The 22,424-nt window shown below is 35.3% G+C and overlaps 2 protein-coding genes across 2 annotated transcripts; both read left to right on the forward strand.

The window, feature by feature from the left end:
- Positions 1 to 7,038: 7,038 nt before the first annotated feature.
- Positions 7,039 to 17,303, forward strand: LOC124921250 (DDT domain-containing protein PTM-like). Its single transcript, XM_047461877.1, has 9 exons — positions 7,039 to 8,282; positions 8,356 to 8,961; positions 9,157 to 10,048; positions 10,274 to 10,562; positions 10,641 to 10,765; positions 11,304 to 11,767; positions 15,371 to 15,399; positions 16,042 to 16,539; positions 16,867 to 17,303. The coding sequence occupies exons 1-9, from the start codon at positions 7,453 to 7,455 to the stop codon at positions 16,983 to 16,985; spliced, it is 3,852 nt and encodes a 1,283-aa protein (XP_047317833.1). The 5' UTR covers positions 7,039 to 7,452; the 3' UTR covers positions 16,986 to 17,303.
- Positions 17,304 to 18,756: 1,453 nt separating this feature from the next.
- On the forward strand, positions 18,757 to 21,735 carry LOC124921423. Its single transcript, XM_047462084.1, has 8 exons — positions 18,757 to 18,855; positions 18,943 to 19,012; positions 19,441 to 19,531; positions 19,609 to 19,670; positions 20,547 to 20,821; positions 20,906 to 20,942; positions 21,023 to 21,127; positions 21,315 to 21,735. Exons 1-8 carry the CDS (start codon positions 18,808 to 18,810, stop codon positions 21,500 to 21,502), a joined length of 876 nt encoding a protein of 291 aa, XP_047318040.1. The 5' UTR covers positions 18,757 to 18,807; the 3' UTR covers positions 21,503 to 21,735.
- The last annotated feature ends 689 nt before the right edge of the window (positions 21,736 to 22,424 follow it).

A 22,424-nucleotide genomic window follows, 5' to 3' on the forward strand; every position in this document is an offset into this window, starting at 1 on the left:
GTAAGTATCTACCCGACCCGTTTAGATTCATCCAATTAGGTGTTTTAATATTTGATTATTTGAATTGACCCACCGAATTCAAATAAACCAAAAAGCTTATCGTTAGTGCTTACATTTGTAAGGTCTAACCTATAAGTATTTACCCGACCCGATCTGATCCATCCAATTAGGTGGGTTCAACATTTGATTATTTAAATAGAATTATTCGACCAAATTCAAATAAATTAAAACAAGCACCCTTTAGGGGTTTACATTTGGAACCGTCCAACCTATAAGCATTCTGACCCGGTTTACATTTAGAAGTTAGAACCTTCCAACTTATAAGTATCTACTCGATCTGAACCATTCAATTATGTGAGTTTAATATTTAATTATTTGAACCAAATATTTGACCGAATTCGAATAAGCTGAATTTAATTTCATTTTCGAGTTTTAAATTAAATTTTAAATAATTCAAATTTAAATACAATTTTGATTTGATTTTCAAGTTGAGTTTCAACATGAAACAAACCGAAAAAATATAAAATCAAATTTATTTTTTATTATTTATTTTAATTATATATTTTATTATATATTATATAATTTACTACTTATCATTAAATAATTATATATAATTTATTTTATAATATATTAAAAAAAATCGAATTCGACCGAAAATTAAATTATAATTCGGTTCGGTTTTATTAGAATTTATTATAATTCGATTTCGAATTGGCTAAAAAAATCGAAAAACCCGAACCGAAAAACTTAAATAACTCGAAAATTGAATCGATGCACCCCTCCATCCAATATTGAAAGCAAACCGAACTGAACCAAAATGCACAATAATTTCCTAGATCGGTCGAGGCCAATGTCGCATGGCCTGCATCGTTGGCTTGATTTTAAGCCCAACACCAATCGTGTTGAGTTGCTCGGATGTGATGAATTTTATTCCAAACTATAAAAGGAGAACAAAGAGGCTTAGTTGCTATTTGAGGATAAACTTGATTGGAACACTCATTTCAGTAGAGCAAGTGACCACTGGCCACCTATATGTGACTTAAGATTTAAGATTGAAGGAATTTCCAGACGTAGCAGCAGACGGCCGGCCGGCTGTGCCTGAATGAAGACCGGACCAGACTCTTCTTTGTTTGAGCACGCACGCAGACCGGAAAATCTCACTTATCCAGTTCAGAACAAGTACGTAGAGATCTTCGTGAGACCATGGAGGGAGTCTCAATTGATATTTTCTAGGATTCTTTATCACGCCACACATGGAAAGATTTCCATTGATAGATAAGAAAGAGGGCTCCCCCCTTGAACAGACTCAACAAGCTCAATTACATCGACCATGCCTCTACTTCAGAGGTGTACTTTGTACTGCCCGGAGGTCATATAAATTGGAACCCATAGTGATAAGAACGAAAGGGTTGGTGTGGCCACAGCTACAACTACTGGCGCTTCAAAAGGCTTAGATTCTAAGGGCTTCAAGCCTTTTTTTGTGTAATAGGGAGGTGTAAGTCTCAAAAGCCTTTGTTCGGTAGGGCCGGACGACTTTCTTTGCCCCAGCTTGGCGAATCGCATCCCCGCGCAACGACATTGTGTGCCCCGTTGCTCAGTGTTTGCAACAGCTGGGAAGGTAGTCTATGAAGCGAAGCCTATCGCCACGCCGACCATCAAATACGAGATTGGCCTCTGATCAAAGATTTGATGGAACGACCCAGCCTAAAAAAGGTTTGTTATAGTTCGCGATGCCTTCCATTTGTACGAATCGCTCACATACCAAGCACGACTGGACGTAGAGCCACTAAGAGCTGGCAGACCAGGCCGGGCGCAGGTGCCAGATCCGAAAAGTCGAGTCTCGATCAGCCTAGTGCACCAACCACGTGGTACGACACCCAATACTGTAGAGGAAATTAAGTGAAGTACTCCAGACACAAAGTATAGAAAGGTGTCTATAACTTCCCCACCGGGACCAATCCCCCAACCTAGAGTAGCTAGGTGGGGAAGCAAAAATTAATCATTGTTCATACATAGGCTTCTCTAGTACAAAATGAGCCACTTCAAATAGGTTCATTGCTCCAGCCCAGAATACAATACGCCCAGTCGCTTCTCGTGGATTTTCATAACCCTGCTGTGAAAAAATGGGATATGCACTTGAAATAGATGCCCGAGTTATGAGCTAACATCCGTTACGGTCGTAATTCGAGTCAAAGAATCTCCGTTCCAGAACCGTACGTGAGATTTTCATCTCATACGGCTCCTCCTTTATGTGCATAATAAGACTGCATAGAATCAAAAAATATGCTCATTATAAACTCAGCAGGGCTAGTGTTTTTACAAGAAATTTCTAGCCAATCGGACCTTTCAATTCATAGATGTAGATCTCGGACTTATGAATGGGGATATTTCCGAAACTTACAAAGAAAAAAGGAACTGAGTTAGACAAAAAGAAAAGCAACTTGGACAAAAAAAGAAGTGACTTGGACAAAACGAAACGAAGTGACTTAGACAAATCTTTTTTGTCGATAACCTTAGACCAATCAATCGAATGTTGATTAATACGTAATCGATCGAACACTACTTGAAAACGGCTCTTTTGTTCAGAAACGAAATGTGGCCCCACCCTGAAACAAAGATGTACGTACATAAAAAAAAGAGGTTGGTTATGGCCTTTACTTAATAGGGCTCCTTTCCATTTATCTTGACCAAGAAGAGGGAGAGGTTCTTGCTCCAGCCCTGCCTGCCCGCCTTTCTATATTTTGAGGGACCCCTCATATTGAGGATTCCAGGCTTTCAGGACTCATCAGACTAGGAACAAGAAGAGGGTAAGGAAGAAGGGGGAACAAGCACACTTGGAGACCACAGTACAACGGAGAGTTGTATGCTGCGTTCGAGAAGGATGAATCGCTTCTGAAAAAGAATCTATTGATTCTCTTCCAATTGGTTGGACCGTAGGTGCGATGATTTACTTCACGGGAGAGGTCTCTAGAAAGTCTTACCGGTCGGAATAGAAAGAAACTAGCCTGAGGAAAGACTCCGTCCTATCTTAAGTCAACGAGGAGGGTAGCAGGATGCTTCGCCTTTACATTGTCCTAATCATGCAAGTTGTGACGGTAACAATTTCTAATTGCATAGAATATAAAATAGTTCTAGCAGAAGACGAAGAAGTGGAATATGATCGACTAAAAAAGAAAAGAAATACTTTTTAAGTAGCACTCAATCCAAATATGTATCATGGAATCAAATTGATTCCTACTTCAAGCATTGTATCTCCTGCCTCAATTAAGAGGGATCATGGAAAGAACAGGCTCAAAATCACGATCAATTCCTTTTTCAAATCTTGTTACAGCTGCACGAGCCCTTCCCGCGTGCCACAAATGACCTACGAACAAGAAGAATCGTTCAAGAAAATTCAAACGTGTAGTAATTTTTACCGATAACGAACCAACTCATCGCTTCGTATTATCTGGATCTAAAAAATCAGTCAAGATATGATATATTAATCATATCATTGTAGCAACTGAAATCTATTTTGCATAAACAAAAAAATAAATCCGAAGTCGAAATTGTGAAGCGAAAATATAGAATACGAACGAGATATCCATCAACAAGAAGAAGGAAAAGAATTGAATAGAGGAACTCTCAAACATTTGGCGATCTCAGATGTGTCCATGGTGACTCATTTTTTCGATGAATCATTTCTTCGGACAAAAGAAACTGATACAAAGGGAATTCAAGTACAAATAGGAGGGTGTATAGATGGAAAAGAAATTGCACGCATCGAGTGGATCAGAGAAGGTAGAATTCCCCTACAAACCATTCGCGCTAAAATAGATTATTGTTGCTATACAATTCGAACTATCTATGGTGTATTAGGCATCAAAATTTGGATATTTATAGACAATGACTAACAAATATTTACTTTTCTTTTGTTTCTATCTATGAATCTTCTGAATTTCGAATAGTATTCAAGATCCTCTGTTTTCGATTATCTAATAAATCACTTAATGAAAGTAGATTATCTTTCCATTCATTTCAAAACTTCCATAATCCCTTCCCGAACCAAACATGAATCTACAAAAAGAAGTATTGGACAGTTTATTTGTGAAAATTTATGTATAACTAAAAATGAGCCACACCTAAAATCGGGTCAAGTTCTAATTGTTCAAGTTGACTCTGTAGTAATACGATTAGCTAAGCCCTATTTGGCTACCCCAGGAGCAACGGTTCATGGCCATTATGGAGAAAAGGAACGGAAAGACCAACGGGAGAGGAGAGACGACCAGAGCGAGCGAAAGGATGTGAAATACTCGATTTTTTCTTATGCCTCTCTCCCTATACCATACCCATAGGTACGGTGATTGAATCAGTAGAGAACCTTTTCTTCTGTATGAATCGATATTATTACATTCCAATTTCTTCCCGATACGTCCCAAGGAAAATCTCGAATTGGATCCCAAATTGACATGTCTCTTTCCCTTTGTTAAAAATTCTAATACTGAAATAAAGCAGCATTTGGTACTCTCTCAAATTCAGGATCTTCCACTTCCTGAGTCCCGTTCGTAGGTCATTTGTGGCACGCGGGAAGGGCTCGTGCAGCTGCAGCAAGACTTGAAAAAGGAATTGATCGTGATTTTGAGCCTGCTCTTTCCATGACCCCTCTTAATTGAGGCAGGAGATACAATGCTTGAAGTAGGAATCAATTTGATTCCATGATACATATTTGTATTGGGTGCTACTTAAAAAGTATTTCTTTTCTTTTTTAGTCGATCATATTCTACTTCTTCGTCTTCTTCTGGAACTATTTTATATTCTATGCAATTAGAAATTGTTACCCGTCACAACTTGCATGATTAGGACAGTGTAAAGGCGAAGCATCCTGCTACCCTCTTCGTTGACTTAAGATGATTAGAACAGTGTAAAGACGAAGCATTCTGCTACCCTCTTCGTTGATTTAAGATAGGAAGAAAGCCATAGTAAGTAAAAAGGCTAGTGGTTGCTTGAATTCCTTACCTCGGGGAGGTTGAAAAAGCTGCTAAAAAGAATCGTTTTTCTTTTCTCTTGCGACCTTCCATGCCAAGCAGGGTTGAAGGGATCGATCCCAATAGCCTGAACGAGGAGAAAAATCCATTCTTTATAGCCGAAAGCTCCCGAAGAGAAAGAGGGCTTTGCTGCTTTGCTTGACTGCGTGAACCAGGTCCAGGTCTTGCATTTGGCATTCCCGCTGTTGACGTCCCATCGAGTTAGCTAGTTAACGGTGAAACGGATTTAGGAAAGAATAGCAGGCTCATGCTACGAATTCCGGGTAACATTTTGTATTCCTTAAGGTCACAGGCGAAGCTGACTTCCTGCGGTAGCCCCAAGTCTATTTGACCAGGTATTAAGTGGCGTCGACGTTTCGGTTGTGTCTTTCTATATGCAATTGAATGATGAAAGGCGGTTATTGATAAAATGTAAAGATCTGCCATTTCTTGAAATCTCTCTTCTGATTCAAAATCGTAGTGTAACGTGTATCCTCCCATGTTCCGGTCATGGAATAGATGAAATAAATCAAAAAAATTCTCGTTTATCCCGAGCTAGGAGCTCTGGTTTCTTTCGGTTAGTTTTCAGCTGACGAGGCTCAAACTTTGAATTGTACTATAGGAGACTTGAAGTATCAAAATTTTAATGAAACATTTTCTAAATATACAAAAGGTCTGACATCTTATATTAACATATAATTTATGTTTGCCTAATTAATTTATCACGTTTTTGAATAAACTAATATTTAAGACATTTTATAAGTGTTTTTCTTAAATTAAGTATTATTATCCAGATTTATGCATTTTAATTTGTAGATTTGGTTTGAGTGACTAAAAAATGCATGATGTAATAAAAGATTTGAATTTTGTGAAGAGAGAAAGGTTTGGTATTTATTTTTCAAAAAAATTCATAACAACATAAATAACAACATAACTTTGTGTACGACATACTAATTTAAACGTATTTGAATATTTTTAAGATATACACGTTCAAAATAGTCAAATACGGTTTGAATGCCTTAAAAAAATATATAATACGTCAAAATAGTTGGAAATATGAAAAAGAGAGAATTATTATTTTGTTTTTATAAATGTGATAAATTAATTAAAAAAATAAAAATAATATATTAAAGTAAGAAGATGGATACAAAAAAACATAAATACCTAAGATTGTGATAACTGGACTCTCACAATTTAAAATTCAAACTTTATTAAATAAAAATAATCAAAGTACATGTCTCAACTAAACATTGAAAAAAAAATATAAGTACATACTATTAAAAGTTTTATTTAAAAATGAAAAATATTTTTAAATAACTTTTCCTATTTCTTTAATAGACATTGTTCAAATTAATATAATCTCCTAATAAAATAGTATTGATCAAAAAGAAAATTTATTTTAAATTTATTGAAATTTAATATTATATATAATTATTTTGACTAAAATGGTAAAATATCACTATCCTTAAATTTTTAACCTTTAAAAAAAGTTTAAAAAAGTTGTCACATTGAAGGAGATAATTTTTTTGGGAATTGCTTTTGATTAATATATTTTCTTATTCAAAAATTTACTTCTATTGCTCTATTTTTTTTATGAAACAATATTTAATCGGACAGATGTCACAATTTACTTTTTCTTTGTCCAAATAATGCATTTCAATTACTTTTTCATAAATATATATATATATATATATAAATCTTAATATTTATTTTTGGACAGAAAATCAAAGCCAGATTTACTCAATCCTATAAATGAATAGTATTAGGAAAATATATAATGAAGCATAATTATTTGATATCCACTTTTATCAAAGTAAATTAAAAAAAAAATTAAAAAAGGAAATCATCTTTTCTTAATTTCATCAAAATCAAAAGTGATTGAAGATAATTATACAAATAATAAATAATTATAAGAATAAAATTGAATTTCTTAAAGCAAATTACGACCATTTTTCATATGAGATAACCGTTGGGAAGAGAAAACGGTGATAGTTTGCTTTCAAAGAAAAAAAAAATTGAAAGATAAAATCTTTTGTGATTCATCTTCAATAAATGATAGAGATTTATTTGCTTTTACAGCTAGAATCGATTTGGGTAGTCAAAGATTAGTCTTCTTGTGTTGATTTTGTGTATTCCCTGACCCTCTCTGTCTGGCTCACGGTTCTTGAATGAGAAAACGCACTCTATTTGCTGTTCTTGCTGTTGCGCTCTCTCCCCTTTCTTCTCTCACAGGTATCGACAGTTAAAGATTCATTTTTCGAGAGAGAAAGATACAGTCTTGAATGCCCGACAGCTCTCTTTTGGAAGATCATTTTGTATCTACAAGAAGAGGAGGCAGATAGAGAGGAGAAAAGGGTTAAAGGGGAGTTCTTCCATTCTGGGCTTTAAGCTCAGATCAATTTAATCATCTGCAATTTTTCCTTTTCTCTAAGCCCTAGTTTTGGAAGGAATGGAGTTCGTTGGTAGAATGTTCGAGAGGGATTTCAATGGGTCTGCTGTTAAAGGATTCGTAGACTCTTACGATGAGTCATCTCGTCTCTTCAAGGTATCATATGAAAATGGCAACACGGAAGAATTGAGTTTGTCACAGGTTTCATGCCAAGAATATTCTGATTCTGAAGGGAGTCTTCAGAGGCAAAAGAAGGGAAGCGCAAGAGAGGATGATGGGGTTTCTGCCATGCAAGTAGAGAGAAAAGAAATTGGTGTTGGTTTTGAGAAAGATCAAATAGAAGCTAGTAACAATGGTGTAACTCCGAACCAAGTGGTGACAAGTGGAAAGAGGAGGAAGCAAACTCCTAAAATGGTAAGCGCTTCAGCAATAAGTGCTATAAGGAGAAAGTGCCGTAGGAGTCGTGCTGCTAAAAAACGTGCTTCAATTGGGGAAAGGACACATGCAGATAGTAAGGTACTGCAGTCATCCGTTTTGAATAATGTAGGAAAACCCGAAACATCAGATCAAGAATCTGAAGACTCTGATGATGATGATGATGGTGGTGGTGGTGTTGTTCCTGCAATTCTTCACCTACCCACTTCTTCTAAAAAGTTAAATCTAGACGGGATGCCTGTATTTGATTTGTTCTCCATCTATGCCTTTCTTAGGTCATTTAGTACTATATTGTTTTTGAGTCCCTTTGAATTCGAGGCATTTGTATCATCACTGAAATTCAAGGCCCCTAATCAACTAATTGATGCCATTCATGTTTCACTTCTTCAAACTTTGAGGAAACATTTGGAGTTCCTTTCAGGCGAAAACTCACTTTCTGCTTCAAATTGTCTCAGGTTCATATCATCTCTGAAGTTCATTTTTTTAATTTATTTCTATTATTGTCTTTTAACTATATCTTCATTACAGGAGTCTTAATTGGGATCTGTTGGACTTGGTCACGTGGCCTATTTTTCTCGTTGAGTACTTTCTTATGCACGGGTCTGCACTTAGTAGTGGCTTTGATATCCGCATGTTGAAGAGTTTATATGAGAATGACTACTACGAACAACCAGATCAGGTGAAGATTGAGATACTTCGGTATCTATGTGATGATGTAATTGAAACGGAAAGCATAACATCTGAGATTAATAAAAGATCTATGGCGATTGATCCTAATATGGATAGCGAACGCAATGCGAAATTTGAGCTTTCTTCTAGGAAGCGAAAGATTGACGTTTCTGAAAATTCATATTTGGGTGAGAAAGTTGATGAAGATGGGAACATTGATGAATGCTGCCTTTGTAAGATGGATGGAAGCTTAATATGCTGTGACAGTTGTCCAGCAGCGTATCATTTGAAATGTGTAGGAATTGCCAGCAGTGATTTACCAGATGGTGATTGGTATTGTCATGAGTGCTTGATTGACAAAAAGAACCCTGGGAAAAAATTAGGAAAACCAATTCGTGGAACTGAAGTATTGGGCGTTGATCCTCATGAACGTCTGTACTATAGCTGCTGTGGATACCTATTGGTGTAAGTTCCCTTAACCGTCTTTTTTTCCTTTTAAAACATAAATTTAGAGTTTGTCGGATGTATGATTTTTTGGAAATTTAGTTGATGATTTGAATGATTGGATTGATGATGGGATAAAGGATTATTTGGTTAAATCAAAATAACCCTTTGTCAAACAAGGCCTAGTGATTGATTTGCGGCTGTTGTGTTTTACAGGTTTGATCCATATGGTGATGAACCTAAATATCATTATTACTGTCCAGAAGATGTGATTTTGGTTGTACATGTACTAAAGACATTACAAAGGCATTATAATAAGATTTTGCAAGCTATTGCAAGGGAATGGAACATTTGCATTGCCTCTGTTGGTTCCAAGATCAATTGCATTGAATTAAGAGAACAGATGCCTGTGGTAGAGACTACTAACATTGTCATGAAGATGGAGATTTCCTCAAGTCCTGGAGAAGCTGATGGCAGGGAAATTCTTAATACTCCAAATGGTTCTTTCGAATCTGCTTTTGTTGCCAATGGGGGAAATTACAACCACAAAATGGATATGATTGGTGCAATAAATGGTGATAGGTTACAAGAACAGCTGGAAACAGGCTATCTGAACTTCTATAGCTTTGCACTAAGGGCTTCGACAGTTGTGGAAGAGTTAGCAAGACGGAAATCTTCAGATAAGGCTGGTGAGGCATCTCTAAAATCGAAAGAGGACGTCATTTCGGTCCAGTTGAAGGCCATATCTAGAATATCTAACAAGTTTTTCTGGCCCAATATTCCGAACTTAAGTGTTGGTGCTAGGAAAGAAAACTGTGGCTGGTGCTTCTCTTGCAGATCTACTGAATATGGCGGAGACTGTTTTTTTAACATGAATAATTCTGGCCCATCTATGGAAAACTTTACTAGCATGGCAGTTGGTCTTTGTTCTCAACAACTTGGTGCGAAAGGGCATGTAGCTGACGTGGCATGCTATATTCTCTTCATGGAAGATCGTTTGCTTGGGCTACTATCAGGTCCTTGGTTGAATCCACATTATAGCAAATTTTGGCGTCAAAGTCTCCTGAAGGCAACCAACATGTCTGATCTAAAGCATTTATTGCTTTTGGTGAGTTTTTTTCTTTCTGTGCTCACAAAAAAGAATATTGAAATCTGAAGTTTTATAAATTTGATAATATCAAAAACCATTCAAGGCCATCATGTTTACTTTCTTTAGGCTTTCCCTTGGCTTTATACTTCAGGCTTAAGTTTGAAACGGTTACATGAATCCTTAACCTAGAGATGAATTGTTTTCTACTATTATTAATTGGCTATTACATTAATGATTTTGCAGTTAGAGCTGAATTTGAATCAACGGGCATTTTCAGCAGAGTGGCTGAAACAGGTGGATACTGTTTCCACAATGGGCTCTGCTTGTCATATTGTGATCAACACAGAACATGTATCTTTAAAATATGGATTTGTCAGAAAAAGGGGACGGCCTTCACTTATGGAAACTACTGTTTCATCAAATACTTCTGATGGCTTGCGTTTACTTTGGTGGAGAGGGGGAAAAGTGTCGCAACATTTATTTAATTGGAAGGTCTTGCCCCGCTCCATGGCTTCCAAGGCTGCCCGACGAGGTTTGAAATAGATATTTGAGATATATTTTTACCATGTTTATAGTCAAAACTTATTTGTCTGATTCTTAATATCTGCAGCCAGTTGCACAATGATACCTGATTTATCCTATTCTGATGGGCCTGATTTTTTGAAGCGAAGCAAACGCATTGCTTGGCAAGCTGCCATTGAATCATCAACAAGTGTGGATCAGATGGCTCTCCAGGTATTTCCTCCTAGTTCTGCATTTTAGGCACATAATTATGTGTAGTGGCCTCATTCTTCCATCCAGGTCTTTGGATTCTAGGTTTTCTTTGTTTTGCTGTTTACTCAAGATGTTTTTGGTTTAAAGAAAAAATGACCATTCATTTTTTGTGAGGTTGAACCTCCTTTGTATATGTAGAAATATGGAAAGAAAATTACTCCCAAAGTCAATCAATCCGAGAATGGAATGTTACCAGTAGAAATGAATTTGGGGACAAATTGATTTGTGATTGGTGATTTAATTGCAATTGTATAATTCATTTCCTTTTCTGCTTACTCAAGATTTTTGGTTTAAAGTAAAAATAACCATTCAATTTTTGTGAGGTTGAGCCTCCTTTTGGTGCATTGTATATAATGTGATTAATACTTCATGTTGTCTAGCTTTTATAGTATTTGTATTTTTATAGTAGCTTCTAAACCATGGGATGTTACTACCTCTTTGAAAGGATGTCCTTTTTCTGATAATATTGTGTTACTTGTGTTCTTCCAATGTTAAAAAGGTTAGAGAGCTCGATGCAAACATCAGATGGGATGAGATTGAGAACACCACCTGCCTTCTCTCGAAGGGGGTTCACCTCAGAAAAATAATAAGGCAACCATTTAATAAAGTAATAGTCCGTCGGAAGTTGATAGAAGGAACTGTGGCAAAGTATCTGCTTGATTTTGGAAAGAGAAAATGTATACCTGAGATTGTTTTAAGTCATGGTGTCATTTTTGAAGAATCATTCAACGATAAAAAGAAATACTGGCTTGAAGAATCATATGTTCCTCTGCATCTGCTAAAAAAATTCGAACACAAAAAGAGCTTCCGCAAGTCCAATGATATTAGTTCAAGAGAACGTGATATGTTTGCTAGCATAAGAAATAAGCAGCAGAGGAAGGATGTATTCTCGTATCTTTTCTCCAAGGCAGAGAAAGCTGAGAGCAATAAGTGTGGTGAATGTGCCGAAGATGTTCTAATCAGGTACCAAATGATGATTGTTTGCTCCCACTATGTATTTTTCACTTATTCTCATATGCTCTGCCATTTGTTCTATTGTTTGTATTTCCCAAATTGTTTGTTTGTCATTACTGGCACTTTTATTTATTGTGAGAAAACAGCCAGACAAGAATCTTATGAATTGTGATGCATGATCAAAGGTGGTATAGCTTTTCTTTTTTTTTTTTTTTGGGGGGGGGGGGGGGGGGGGGGGGTGAAAGGTGGTATAGTTTTTATAAAGATCATTTTAGAAAATTGTTGATATTTGCTATGTATTCTTCTTCTTTAATGGTTTGTGTTATGTGCCAAATATATGTTAGAATAGAATAGGATGAGAATTAGGATAGGAAGTAGATGGGACACAAAGAAGGGGAGAGTGATCAGAAGAACGCCCCAATGCCTAAAAATTGAACTATTCAGGTTCATTCAATACCAAATTCAACATATTCTAAAGGGATTACATCTACTACTTAATAGAGAATTATATAACTACTATTTATATCTTATTAATAACTATAATAATAATTATCTATTTAGTATTTGTACTATTTATATCAGGGTGAGGAAGTTGTGTCTCGCCCTCGCTCTCGCCCTTCTCTTCGGGAGTTCTTAGTTCTATCCTCTTTTTTTATACATATATATTATTAGAGACATCTTAAATAAATGAGCTAAAACAATATTTCTTTAGTGTTTAGGATAGGTGTGGGGCGGGGCATGCTAATACCATCCTCGCTCCATCCCCATTGTTATGTGCTAAACATGAATTAGTATAGAAAGTAGATGATGGGAAACGCATAAGTGGGTGAAAGATCATAAGAACGGCCCAAGGCCTAGGTGAGAAGATAAACCAAACTAAGAAGAGGAAGTCAGATGGTGGACTCGACATCAAGGACCTTCCCCTATTTTACTCTTCACTTCTTTGCAAATGGTGATGGAGATTCCTCAAGGACAAATATAGTCTTTCGTCTACTATTATCTCAACTCAGTTTGCCCGCGATTTTGAATGAATGCCTCTTGCAAAACGCTCGTTTTGGTTTGAGTCTTTGGGGTCATATTACCAACTACCAAGACTTGGACTACATTCTATCATCTGCTCTCCTCTTCAATATGAGAAGACCTCTTTATGGACGGACCAGTCCCTTCCAAGCGAAAAGCTACCAAACACATTTCACGACCTCAAAGAGGTGTCTAATAGGAAGGATGCAAGTGTGGCATATCAATAAAGATCATCGCATATCACTTTGAGTGGAAGGTCATTTTTTTGTCGCTGCCTCTCTTTTCATGAAGTGGCCATGTTCTAAGCTTGTTGAAAGTCTCCTGATCTCCCTCAAAGTACATTATGCAATTTTCTTGATAGGTAATCCTTAGATTTAGATGATATTTATGTATCACTCATCCCTTAATTTCTTGATAGGTAACCCTTATAGATTTAGATGATATTTATGTATCACTCATCCCTTAAAAGGCAACTCTGAAAGATTCCCTTAGAAGGAAGTTTGGAGTGTGATCCCACAAATATCTCGTTGCTTTAGAGACCATTCATGGGAAATTCTCACCCTTGACAAACTTAAAAGGAAGGGTTTTACTTAGCTCACATGTGATGCTTATGCGAAAATAAGGAGTCGTCCAACTACATTCTTCTCCACTCCTCATTTGTCTCGGATATCAGGTTATTAATCATCCTCAATTTTATGGGTTATGCCTCGCTCGGTAGTGGACTTTTGGGAACAGTGGATTGGATGGTACTCTGGGTCAAACATTATCCCCGGTGAAAACTCGTCTCCTTAATTCTATGGTGAATGGACCGGAAAGAGCGCAACATAAAGACATTAAGAAGTAAGCAAATGGGGAAAGAAATGATCAAATGCCTTCTTTCCCCATATGTTTGCGTCAATCAAGAAAGGAGGATTTTGCAAAGAATGGACCTATTTTGATATTATTTTTGTGTAATGAGCACACTTTGCATTTGAAGACCCTTTTGATACAAAGATGACCACTTTTCAAACAAATAAGAAGCTTAAAAAAAAGATAAACCAAACTATTCAAGTTCACTCGATACCAAATCCAGTTTATTTTTTAAGGGATTGCATCCTTCTACTTAAATAGAGAATTACTTTTTACTTTTTCTTAAAGGTTGACAAAATAATTGCCCCCGTGCAAGTTCAAACTAAACTAAAGACCTTCAATTTACAAGACAAAATTACTTTAACTCCCGATATAGCAGTAAATGCAAGACGCGTGGATCGACTCATCAAGTTCCCATTTACTATCAACGTGACATATTTTACTACTCATAATCGTTTATTACTTACTAATAACTCCAATCCTTCTTTTTCCTTTTTTATAGGGGTAAACTTTGTATTAATAATATAGTTTAAAGTGAAGCGAGGAGCTTCATTTTACTTAGTGCAAAACTATAATCGAATACAAAGATAGATTAGAAATTTTGGAAACACGGATGTTGAGGCACCAAGATGAGATACTTTGTGCAACTTGACTGACCCTTTATGTATGTGTGTAAATTTGGGTGGTGGAGAAATATGTATCACATGATGCATCTTGGTTAGTTTGATATAGTTCCGAAGTATTTATGTAGAATGATTGTTACGTACTAGGTTCTTAGTGGGCCCTAACCGGCTAACCTAATTAAATAGGGCCCAACCGGCTAGCCTTATCGTTTCTCATCTCTTTTCTTGGTATATGAAACCCATAAGGGTTCGCCTCACCTTCTTCACGTGACCCTTCTACCCTTGGCATCACCGATATAAAACCATCCATATCTATCTTTATCAAACTTGAAAAATGCCATTCTTCATTCACCTTTTTCACAATGTTACCAATTTCATAAATGATTATCATATTTTTGGCATTCACTTCAATACTTTTGGTTATTTCACAGAACTTTCGTTATGGATTAGTTTTCCTGAATATTACCGCTTGTCATTATGTCACGTGTATATCAAGGGTGTACAGGAATACCATAAACTAGCATGTAGATGATTATATCCTTAGGTTTTTACACACTATAAATGAAAGTATCCTAGGGTAGCCGTATGATGTGAATGAAGAAAAAAAAAGTATATTCCATCCCCTTTCTTCTAGGCCTCACCCCATTTCTCTGGTTTCTACATTAGTATCACAACCGTCATCCTTGGTCCTTTGAGTTATGGTGGAAACTAGGGAACAAAAGGTACAAAGGGACCAAGCAAACGAGTTGATTAGTTTTCATCAAACATGGGAAATGCTTCATGAACAGTCATATACTACCGAAGTTGAGAAGGTGGCAGCGCTTATCATAGAACTGGGGTGAGACTTAGAAGAAATTGCTTTGTGTCACTGACATATAATAATTCTATTTGTGCTTTCTTAGCAGAATTACTAATACACACTACTGGGGGTGTAGTGCTTGTTGTCATGTCTAATGTAATTGAAGAATGAGGAACTTCTGTTTATAAATTGCTGATCATGTCACTTTGTCGGTTTAGTCATCAGTTTTCTTTAATTAAATAGGAATGTGTTGCATACTTGGCATCAATCCTCTTTCTCCATTTGTATTCTTACTGTATCTGGTTCTTTTTCTCTTGACAGGGAAGCTGTGAGCTGCCATCAGTGCAAAGGTATGAATTGATTAGAAATAACTAAAAAGACGTGAATCTGTTTTTTATGCCACTTTTGTATCGTACATGCTCTACTTGTCCTCGAATGTGGAGAAAGTATACAAAAATTAGAAATGTTGTTGATTTTATAATTTATTTATGCAATAGCATAGTTGATTTGTTTTTTGAAAAGGAGATTCTAGATATATGTTGCAGTTTATAGCCGCCAAAGTTGTCACAGGTGTTATAAAATGCATGCCATTTATATTATTTTTGTTTTGAATTGAGACGTCCTTTTTCATAGGCCTTGGTTGATATGGGGTTATTTGAATAACCAAGTGGTTATTTTCAAATAATCTATTTTGATGTAGGTTATAGAATATCAGGTTATTTGGGTAAAGACATTAGAGGTATCATTATATAATGAAAAAATAATTCTATAAAAACAAAAATAAAGGGTTTTTTGGTTGATGATTTGAATGATGCGAAAATATGCAGATTTTTGATTGGATAGTGGACTATTTGGAAATAATTCCAAACAACCCACATCAAACAAGGCCTTAATGTGCACAAGGGTGTAATTGGATTTCTGTTTACATATCTCACATGTGCATGTTTCTTAGAATCAGTTAAAAAGTGATTTTTTTTGTGTTTGCTTTATAGACTTGTTCCATAAGATACATGCCAGGACATCTCATGGAGCAGAAAACGGAACATTTACATGTAAGAAGTGCATCACAGAAGAAAAACAAGCGGTGATGAGTGGAAAAGATTCTGTGTTGTCTAAAGTCAGCGAAGAGACTTCGGAGGTGAAAAAACCAGTGAAGTCTATTAGGGTTAAAGCCTCGGCAGTCCAAAAACAGATGATTGTAGGACAGAAGAGAGGAAGGACGGCAAAATCCAAAGGCAGATGGACACCAACAAAAAAAGAAAATTCTACTTGGAAGAGGAGAAGGACAATTTGGCCTCGCGTTTATTGGCTAAATGGTGTTCAGCTTTCTGAAGTGCCTAATGACGAGCGGCTCTTGAATTTCAGGACTAAGCAACTCATCAAACCTTCTGATCCCGCTAGTGCAATCCTGGCTAAACCTAAATGTGGGCTTTGTAGGGAACGAAGATTCACATCTACCTTGACTTATCTCGCCTGTGGAACATGCAAAGGTAATATTTTGTTCTCTAGCATTAACTTTCATCTTTCTTCCCTTTAAAATTTGGGTTTGTTAGTTTAACCTGTGAAGCATCAAGTGCAGAATGTGCTCTTTTTCTTTTCTTTTTTTGTTACCTTTCTGCATCTACTTGGAAACAGGGTCTTCTATAGTCTACTAAACAGCTATGACAACCTTAAGGCTTATGTTTGGTTCATGACTCACGAGAAACTGGAATATTAGGACTGTATAATTTCGGCTTGAAATTGCATGTTTTTCTTAGAGACAGATCAAGTTGGGATTCTAATAAACCAATCTTTCCTTTTCTGCTGATTGTATACAGGTTGGTTCCATGGGGATGCTTTTGGACTTGATGAGGAAAAAATTGGCAGAATTATTGGATTCAAGTGCCACAGGTGCCTCAAACCTAGGGTGGCTCCTGTTTGCCCCCATCATCCCTAATGAGAGGAGCTTCATTCAGAGAAGCTCAAAACAATATATTTTTTTTTATTGGGGATTCAGTTTGTGTTCTCTTTAGACTTTAATAAAGTTGAGACAGATAGATAGACAGCCACATCTCTATTAATCTTCTGATTTGATTGATTGAATGGAGCTGTAGATTTAGGATATAGAAAGAAATTTGAAGGAAGTAGTAATGATTCATTTCATTGAAGAAGAAGAAGGGGTTTAATTATTTCCTTTTTTTACTTTACAATAGCCAATTTTCATGTAAACTTATTTTTACTTCAATTACAGAGATTTTACCATATCTTATCATCTTGGTTTTAAGTGTTTTTTTTTTCCAATATAAAATGCATTTTCTCTTATCCTAATGATTTACATCCATTTGATTGGTTATGATCTCCATTTCATTGAAGAAGGGGTTTAATTATTTCCTTTTTTTACTTTACAATAGCCAATTTTCATGTAAACTTATTTTTACTTCAATTACAAAGGTTTTACCATATCTTATCAATGTTATCATCTTGGTTTTAAGTGTGTTTTTTTCAATATAAAATGCATTTTCTCTTATCCTAATGATTTACATCTATTAGATTGGTTATGATCTCCATTTTAGTTGTTTATTTTGCCTTTTGCTTTTTATTTATTCTATTTTACTCTTTGTAAAAACTTTTCCTTGATTAAACAAAAAAAAAAAACTTCTCTTTTCAACTTTTCCATTTATTTTATTTCAAACTTTAGTAAAGTTTGTATTAAAAAAAAATGAAGTTAATACAACATTACACCCAAATAGTTGCATTTAAGCACTAGGATGGCACATTTTGAAATTCAGAAGATCAGCTTATGAGTTCCTTTTGCATTATTAGTTTGATCCAAATAATTTTTTCAAGTCTAATAAGCAAATTTGAGATCATTTTCCCATGTTATTATTAAAAATGGTTTAACCCGGTATCTAATTTGGTTCGATCTCATCTATTTTTCTTGTTTTATAAAACCCTATCCCTAAAGGCTTCGCTTACCTTCCTTGTCCGATATAAAACCATCCATATCTATCTTTATCCAATTAAAAAAAAATCATTCTCCATTCTCACCTTTTTCACATTAATGTTTCCAACTTCATAAATGTTTATATTAATTTTAACATTCAGGTTAATTTATTTGATTGTTTCAATATATATATTTTTTTTTTGTTAGGAAATAGTCTTATTAAGATTTTTATGAATTATTTCTCGTACCATAAACTTCGTAAAAGATTACATCCTTATATTCAAGGACGGATTCAGGATTTACGGTTGAGGTGGGCTTGAAATTTTTTTTGGGTGGGTTTAAGAAAATAACGAAAAAATTATGAATAAAACGAGTGTATAAAAGTAATTTTGACCATTTTTTTAATAAATATATAAAAAAAAATAGTGAATTATATTGAAAATTAAAAAAAAAAATTAGTAGGTATTGTCAATTTTTTTTCGAAGCACCCGAACTCCTACATAAATCCGTCCCTGCTTATATTATTATAAAAATAATCTTCTTATCGAAATGTATAATATAATTCAAAATAATCAATTCTTATTTCTAAAAGTGCTCAATAGAAATATATGTAATTCCTATTTAAACCAAGTAAGTATAGTATATGGTTTAATTGCTAAATTTAGAAAACTTCAAAGGCTTGTTTGTACTTTTGGTTAAATCCCAACCGTTGATTTCTTTAAATTAGTTGGTTCATCTGAGAATATAAAACCCTATCCCCCAATTTCCATTCGTAACAGTAAAGTTTTCAATTTGTTGGATTTTGCTTCTTCTCAGTTGGAATTCTTCGTGGCAAATGGAAACTCTTTACTCGAAGCTCTACGATAAATACTCCAAGCTCAAGGTACTCTCGTTCTCGCATGGAATTTGTTGGGTTTTGTTTGGTTTGGTTGGCTGATGATCTAATTCTTCATTTTCTTTCTTTTGTTAGGTGAAAAAGGATACCGAAATAGAAAATGTTTCTCGTGATCAAGAAGTCAAGTTTGTCAACTATGTATCTGGTATTTTACTATGTTTGCCTTGATATTCATTCAGTTTCATTAGTGGTAACAGGCATTTATTGTTTTTGTTTTATTATTCGTGCTGATAGCGGATTCTATCATTTAGCTAAGGGAAAGTATTCAGATTTTGGATTGTATGGTCCTGTCCTGTCCTGACTGATCATTTTGTTTAACAAAATCATTACACAAATGAAACCAGGTTGTTAGTTCTTTGTGCATTGACGATAGAATCATGTAGTCTGTTTTGCAAATGTTCAATAATTTCACAGTTATTTATGAAGATCGAAATAGTTTAGAATCTATTTTGTTTACATGGCACTGCTTGCCTGTATGGACACTGCAAGTGTTCAAACAGGATTACCTAGCAGCAAAAATAAGTCATTTCCCCAAGAATTTCAGTCATATGCAGTTTTTTGTTGTTGGTGCAGCTGCGGATGAGTTTATAGAACACTTGAAGAAAGAAAATGAAGAGTTGCATACACAGGTCAATGAATTGAGAAATGAAGTTGCTTCCATTAGGTGACGTGTTTTCCTTTACTGGATTGCTTTTAAATAGATTATTGGGAGTGAGTGAAACCTATTGTACTTGATTGCAGTTCATCCAAGGATGAGCAATATGTTGAGTACCAAAAGCTTTTATTTGAAGAGAACCAGAAGAGTAAGCACTGGAAAATTTTCTCTGTGCATAATCTTTTCTCTGTTTTTGCAAATTTCATGCCAACCTAAAATCTTGCAATTTCAGAAAAAAGAAAAATTTGTTAATTTGATATTCCTTTGAACTTCTTCATATGTCTATTTATGATTACGACAGATTTATATAGAAGAAAAGTAAACTTAGGATACTACTATTATTTATGGTCTTCAAGTCCCTGCCAAACAATTAAATGGCCATGAAATCACCCATATATGGCTATATCCTTCAGTGTTAATGCATGTTATTAAGGTTGCGTGAAATCATTAGCAGAGATATACCTAATACATTATAGTATTACAAGAAAAAACCTGGTTCTGATAACAGTTTTAAATTCATGACTGGCTTAAACCAAGTGTCTGATACCAGGTTAAGAAATTTAGAACAAATAAGACAATTTTTCTGTTTGTAGCCTTTCATTCAGATAATGGTGGGTTTGTCCCTGTGACTTACATAAGATAATTCCAAGAAAGGCTGAACGAGCCAAATGCAGGATTGCATAAAGATTTTGTCCTACCCAATTAATTTCTAGATGAGATTGACAATGGATAGGATGAGTCAAAAGCAATGATGAAATTGTAAAAAAGTGTTCTGAGGTTGATGGATCCAAAAACCCAGAAACATCATTTTAATTTCAGTTTCTGTATCTGAATTTAAATGATAAAACAACCAAGAAATTCTGTAATGTGTCATTTACTAAGTTTAGTTTCCAAACATGTATCTGGATCTATAAACAAAAAAAAAAGTCTTTCCAAATGGAGCTGTGCAATTGTCTTGTTTGGAAGATGCTTTACTTCATCCATCCATCCATCCATCATTATTGAATTTCTTAAATTATTGCAGGTAACGCACTTTCTGAAGTGATTGAAAGGCTGCAGAAATTTCACACCCTGGAAACTCACAACATTGCGATCAAGGACAGTGTCATCATGGAGCAACCAGAAAGACCTGGAATATCTGGAGTTGAATCAGACACCTCTAATGGCTCAACTGTGCAGAGGACAAGAAAGCGCAGCAGGCTTAATTTGACATCATCTGCAAGTGCTCAAGTGAAAGAGAGGGAAATTGATTCACTTAAACGAACTGCACCCAGTCAGACTGCATTGGAGATGAATCTGGTTCGACCATGTACAGACTCGTTCACCTTTTTTCTTTTTTTCCTTTTTCTCGTCTAACCATATCAACTGTTTTACTATGCCCAGGCTGATTGTAGTAGGAAAAGGAGTTGTGTTTCATCAGGTTCATATTTTCATTACCACATCCTAGCTTCTTTCACCTGAATAATGGAACATTATTGCTAACCTAACTTTATGTCCCAGGCCACTGTGTATTTCAAAATCTTGCCCAGTATTTAGCTGGGATGGAATTTTGCACTGTTGATCAAACAGATGGAATATGTATATCAGCAACTCATCTATCAAGCGGTAGTTCTTTTGCCCTTATAATATTTGACTCCTTGTTTCAGTTGCATGGACGAGTTTAGTTGCATTGTTCATTATCTTGTATCGGCTTAGTTTAGTTAGCTAGTTTTGACATGTATTGATGATGCACCTAGTTTGTTACTTGGGATTTAGATCATCATGTTTCTAAAGATTCCATGTTTTCTTACAGGTTACTCGTTCAGTTTGACATGGATAGACGAGACGGATGGGGAAAAAGTGGAGTTGTTGTATCAGGTATTATCTCTGGGAACATTAGAGAGAATTGCACCCGAATGGATGAGAGAAGTCATAATTTTCAGCACAAGAATGTGTCCCATCTTCTTCGAGAGGTTATCTCGGGTTATCAAGCTTCATTGATGATGGATCAACCTATTTTTCCTTTCTACCTTAGAGCTTTGAAACAGGCATGTCAAATATGTTTCTTGTTCATTTTCAAAAACTATAATATCTGTTAGAGTGAGTTCTTTTGTCACACAATAGTAGCTGCTTATTGTTTTATACAATTTTAGATCAAAGTTATGTAAAAGAGAGTTAGATCTTAAGTTGCTCGAGTTTTAGCATAAGCTATTAAAAGGGTCCTATCAATTGGTATTGGTTGAAAGGCTTGAAAGTATCTTTGTATTGAATAGAACATGCATTTAGTTAGTATTTTAAGGATGCTTAGTGGAACTGAGCCTTTCTACATATATAATTGGGTTAGAGAGATGAGGACTTCTTATATCATATTTAAAAACAATTTAGAAATGGTTTATACATTCATCTCAAACAATAGATGTTTAGAATATTAAGTATATGTTGTGATCAGTCATCTATTGTTTTCAAATAGACTATTTATTAAGAATAGCTAGGATTTTTAGAAGAAGATGTCATTCTTTTGATGAAAAATAAAAAGGAATATCGAAAATTTGTGTGGCTGAAGAAGCTATTTCGAAAGTAATAAGAAAAGCAACTGGAAAAGTCAGACTTTTACAACAACGATGTTGTGAATTGGATTTTATTATATCAGTTGTTTTATCTATCTTCTTCTTCCCAATACATGTCCTTAGTCTTGTATGGTGTCATTTTCTTCTTTTTGTTTACTTTATTAGCATTAATCAGAACTTCCATGTCTGAAAGCAGAAAACCTTCTAGCTTGAATAGATTTAAGTTCAACTTTTCTAGCTCTAACACACCAATCCATCGTCTCATATTCCTGAAGAACTTTCGAATTTTGATTCTGCAATGATCTTTGCTTCTTGCGATCGACATCATCAAGGAATTTTGATTCCCAATCGCTACT

The sequence above is a fragment of the Impatiens glandulifera genome, chromosome 1, assembly GCF_907164915.1.
Source record: "Impatiens glandulifera chromosome 1, dImpGla2.1, whole genome shotgun sequence".
Taxonomy (NCBI): Eukaryota; Viridiplantae; Streptophyta; class Magnoliopsida; order Ericales; family Balsaminaceae; genus Impatiens; species Impatiens glandulifera.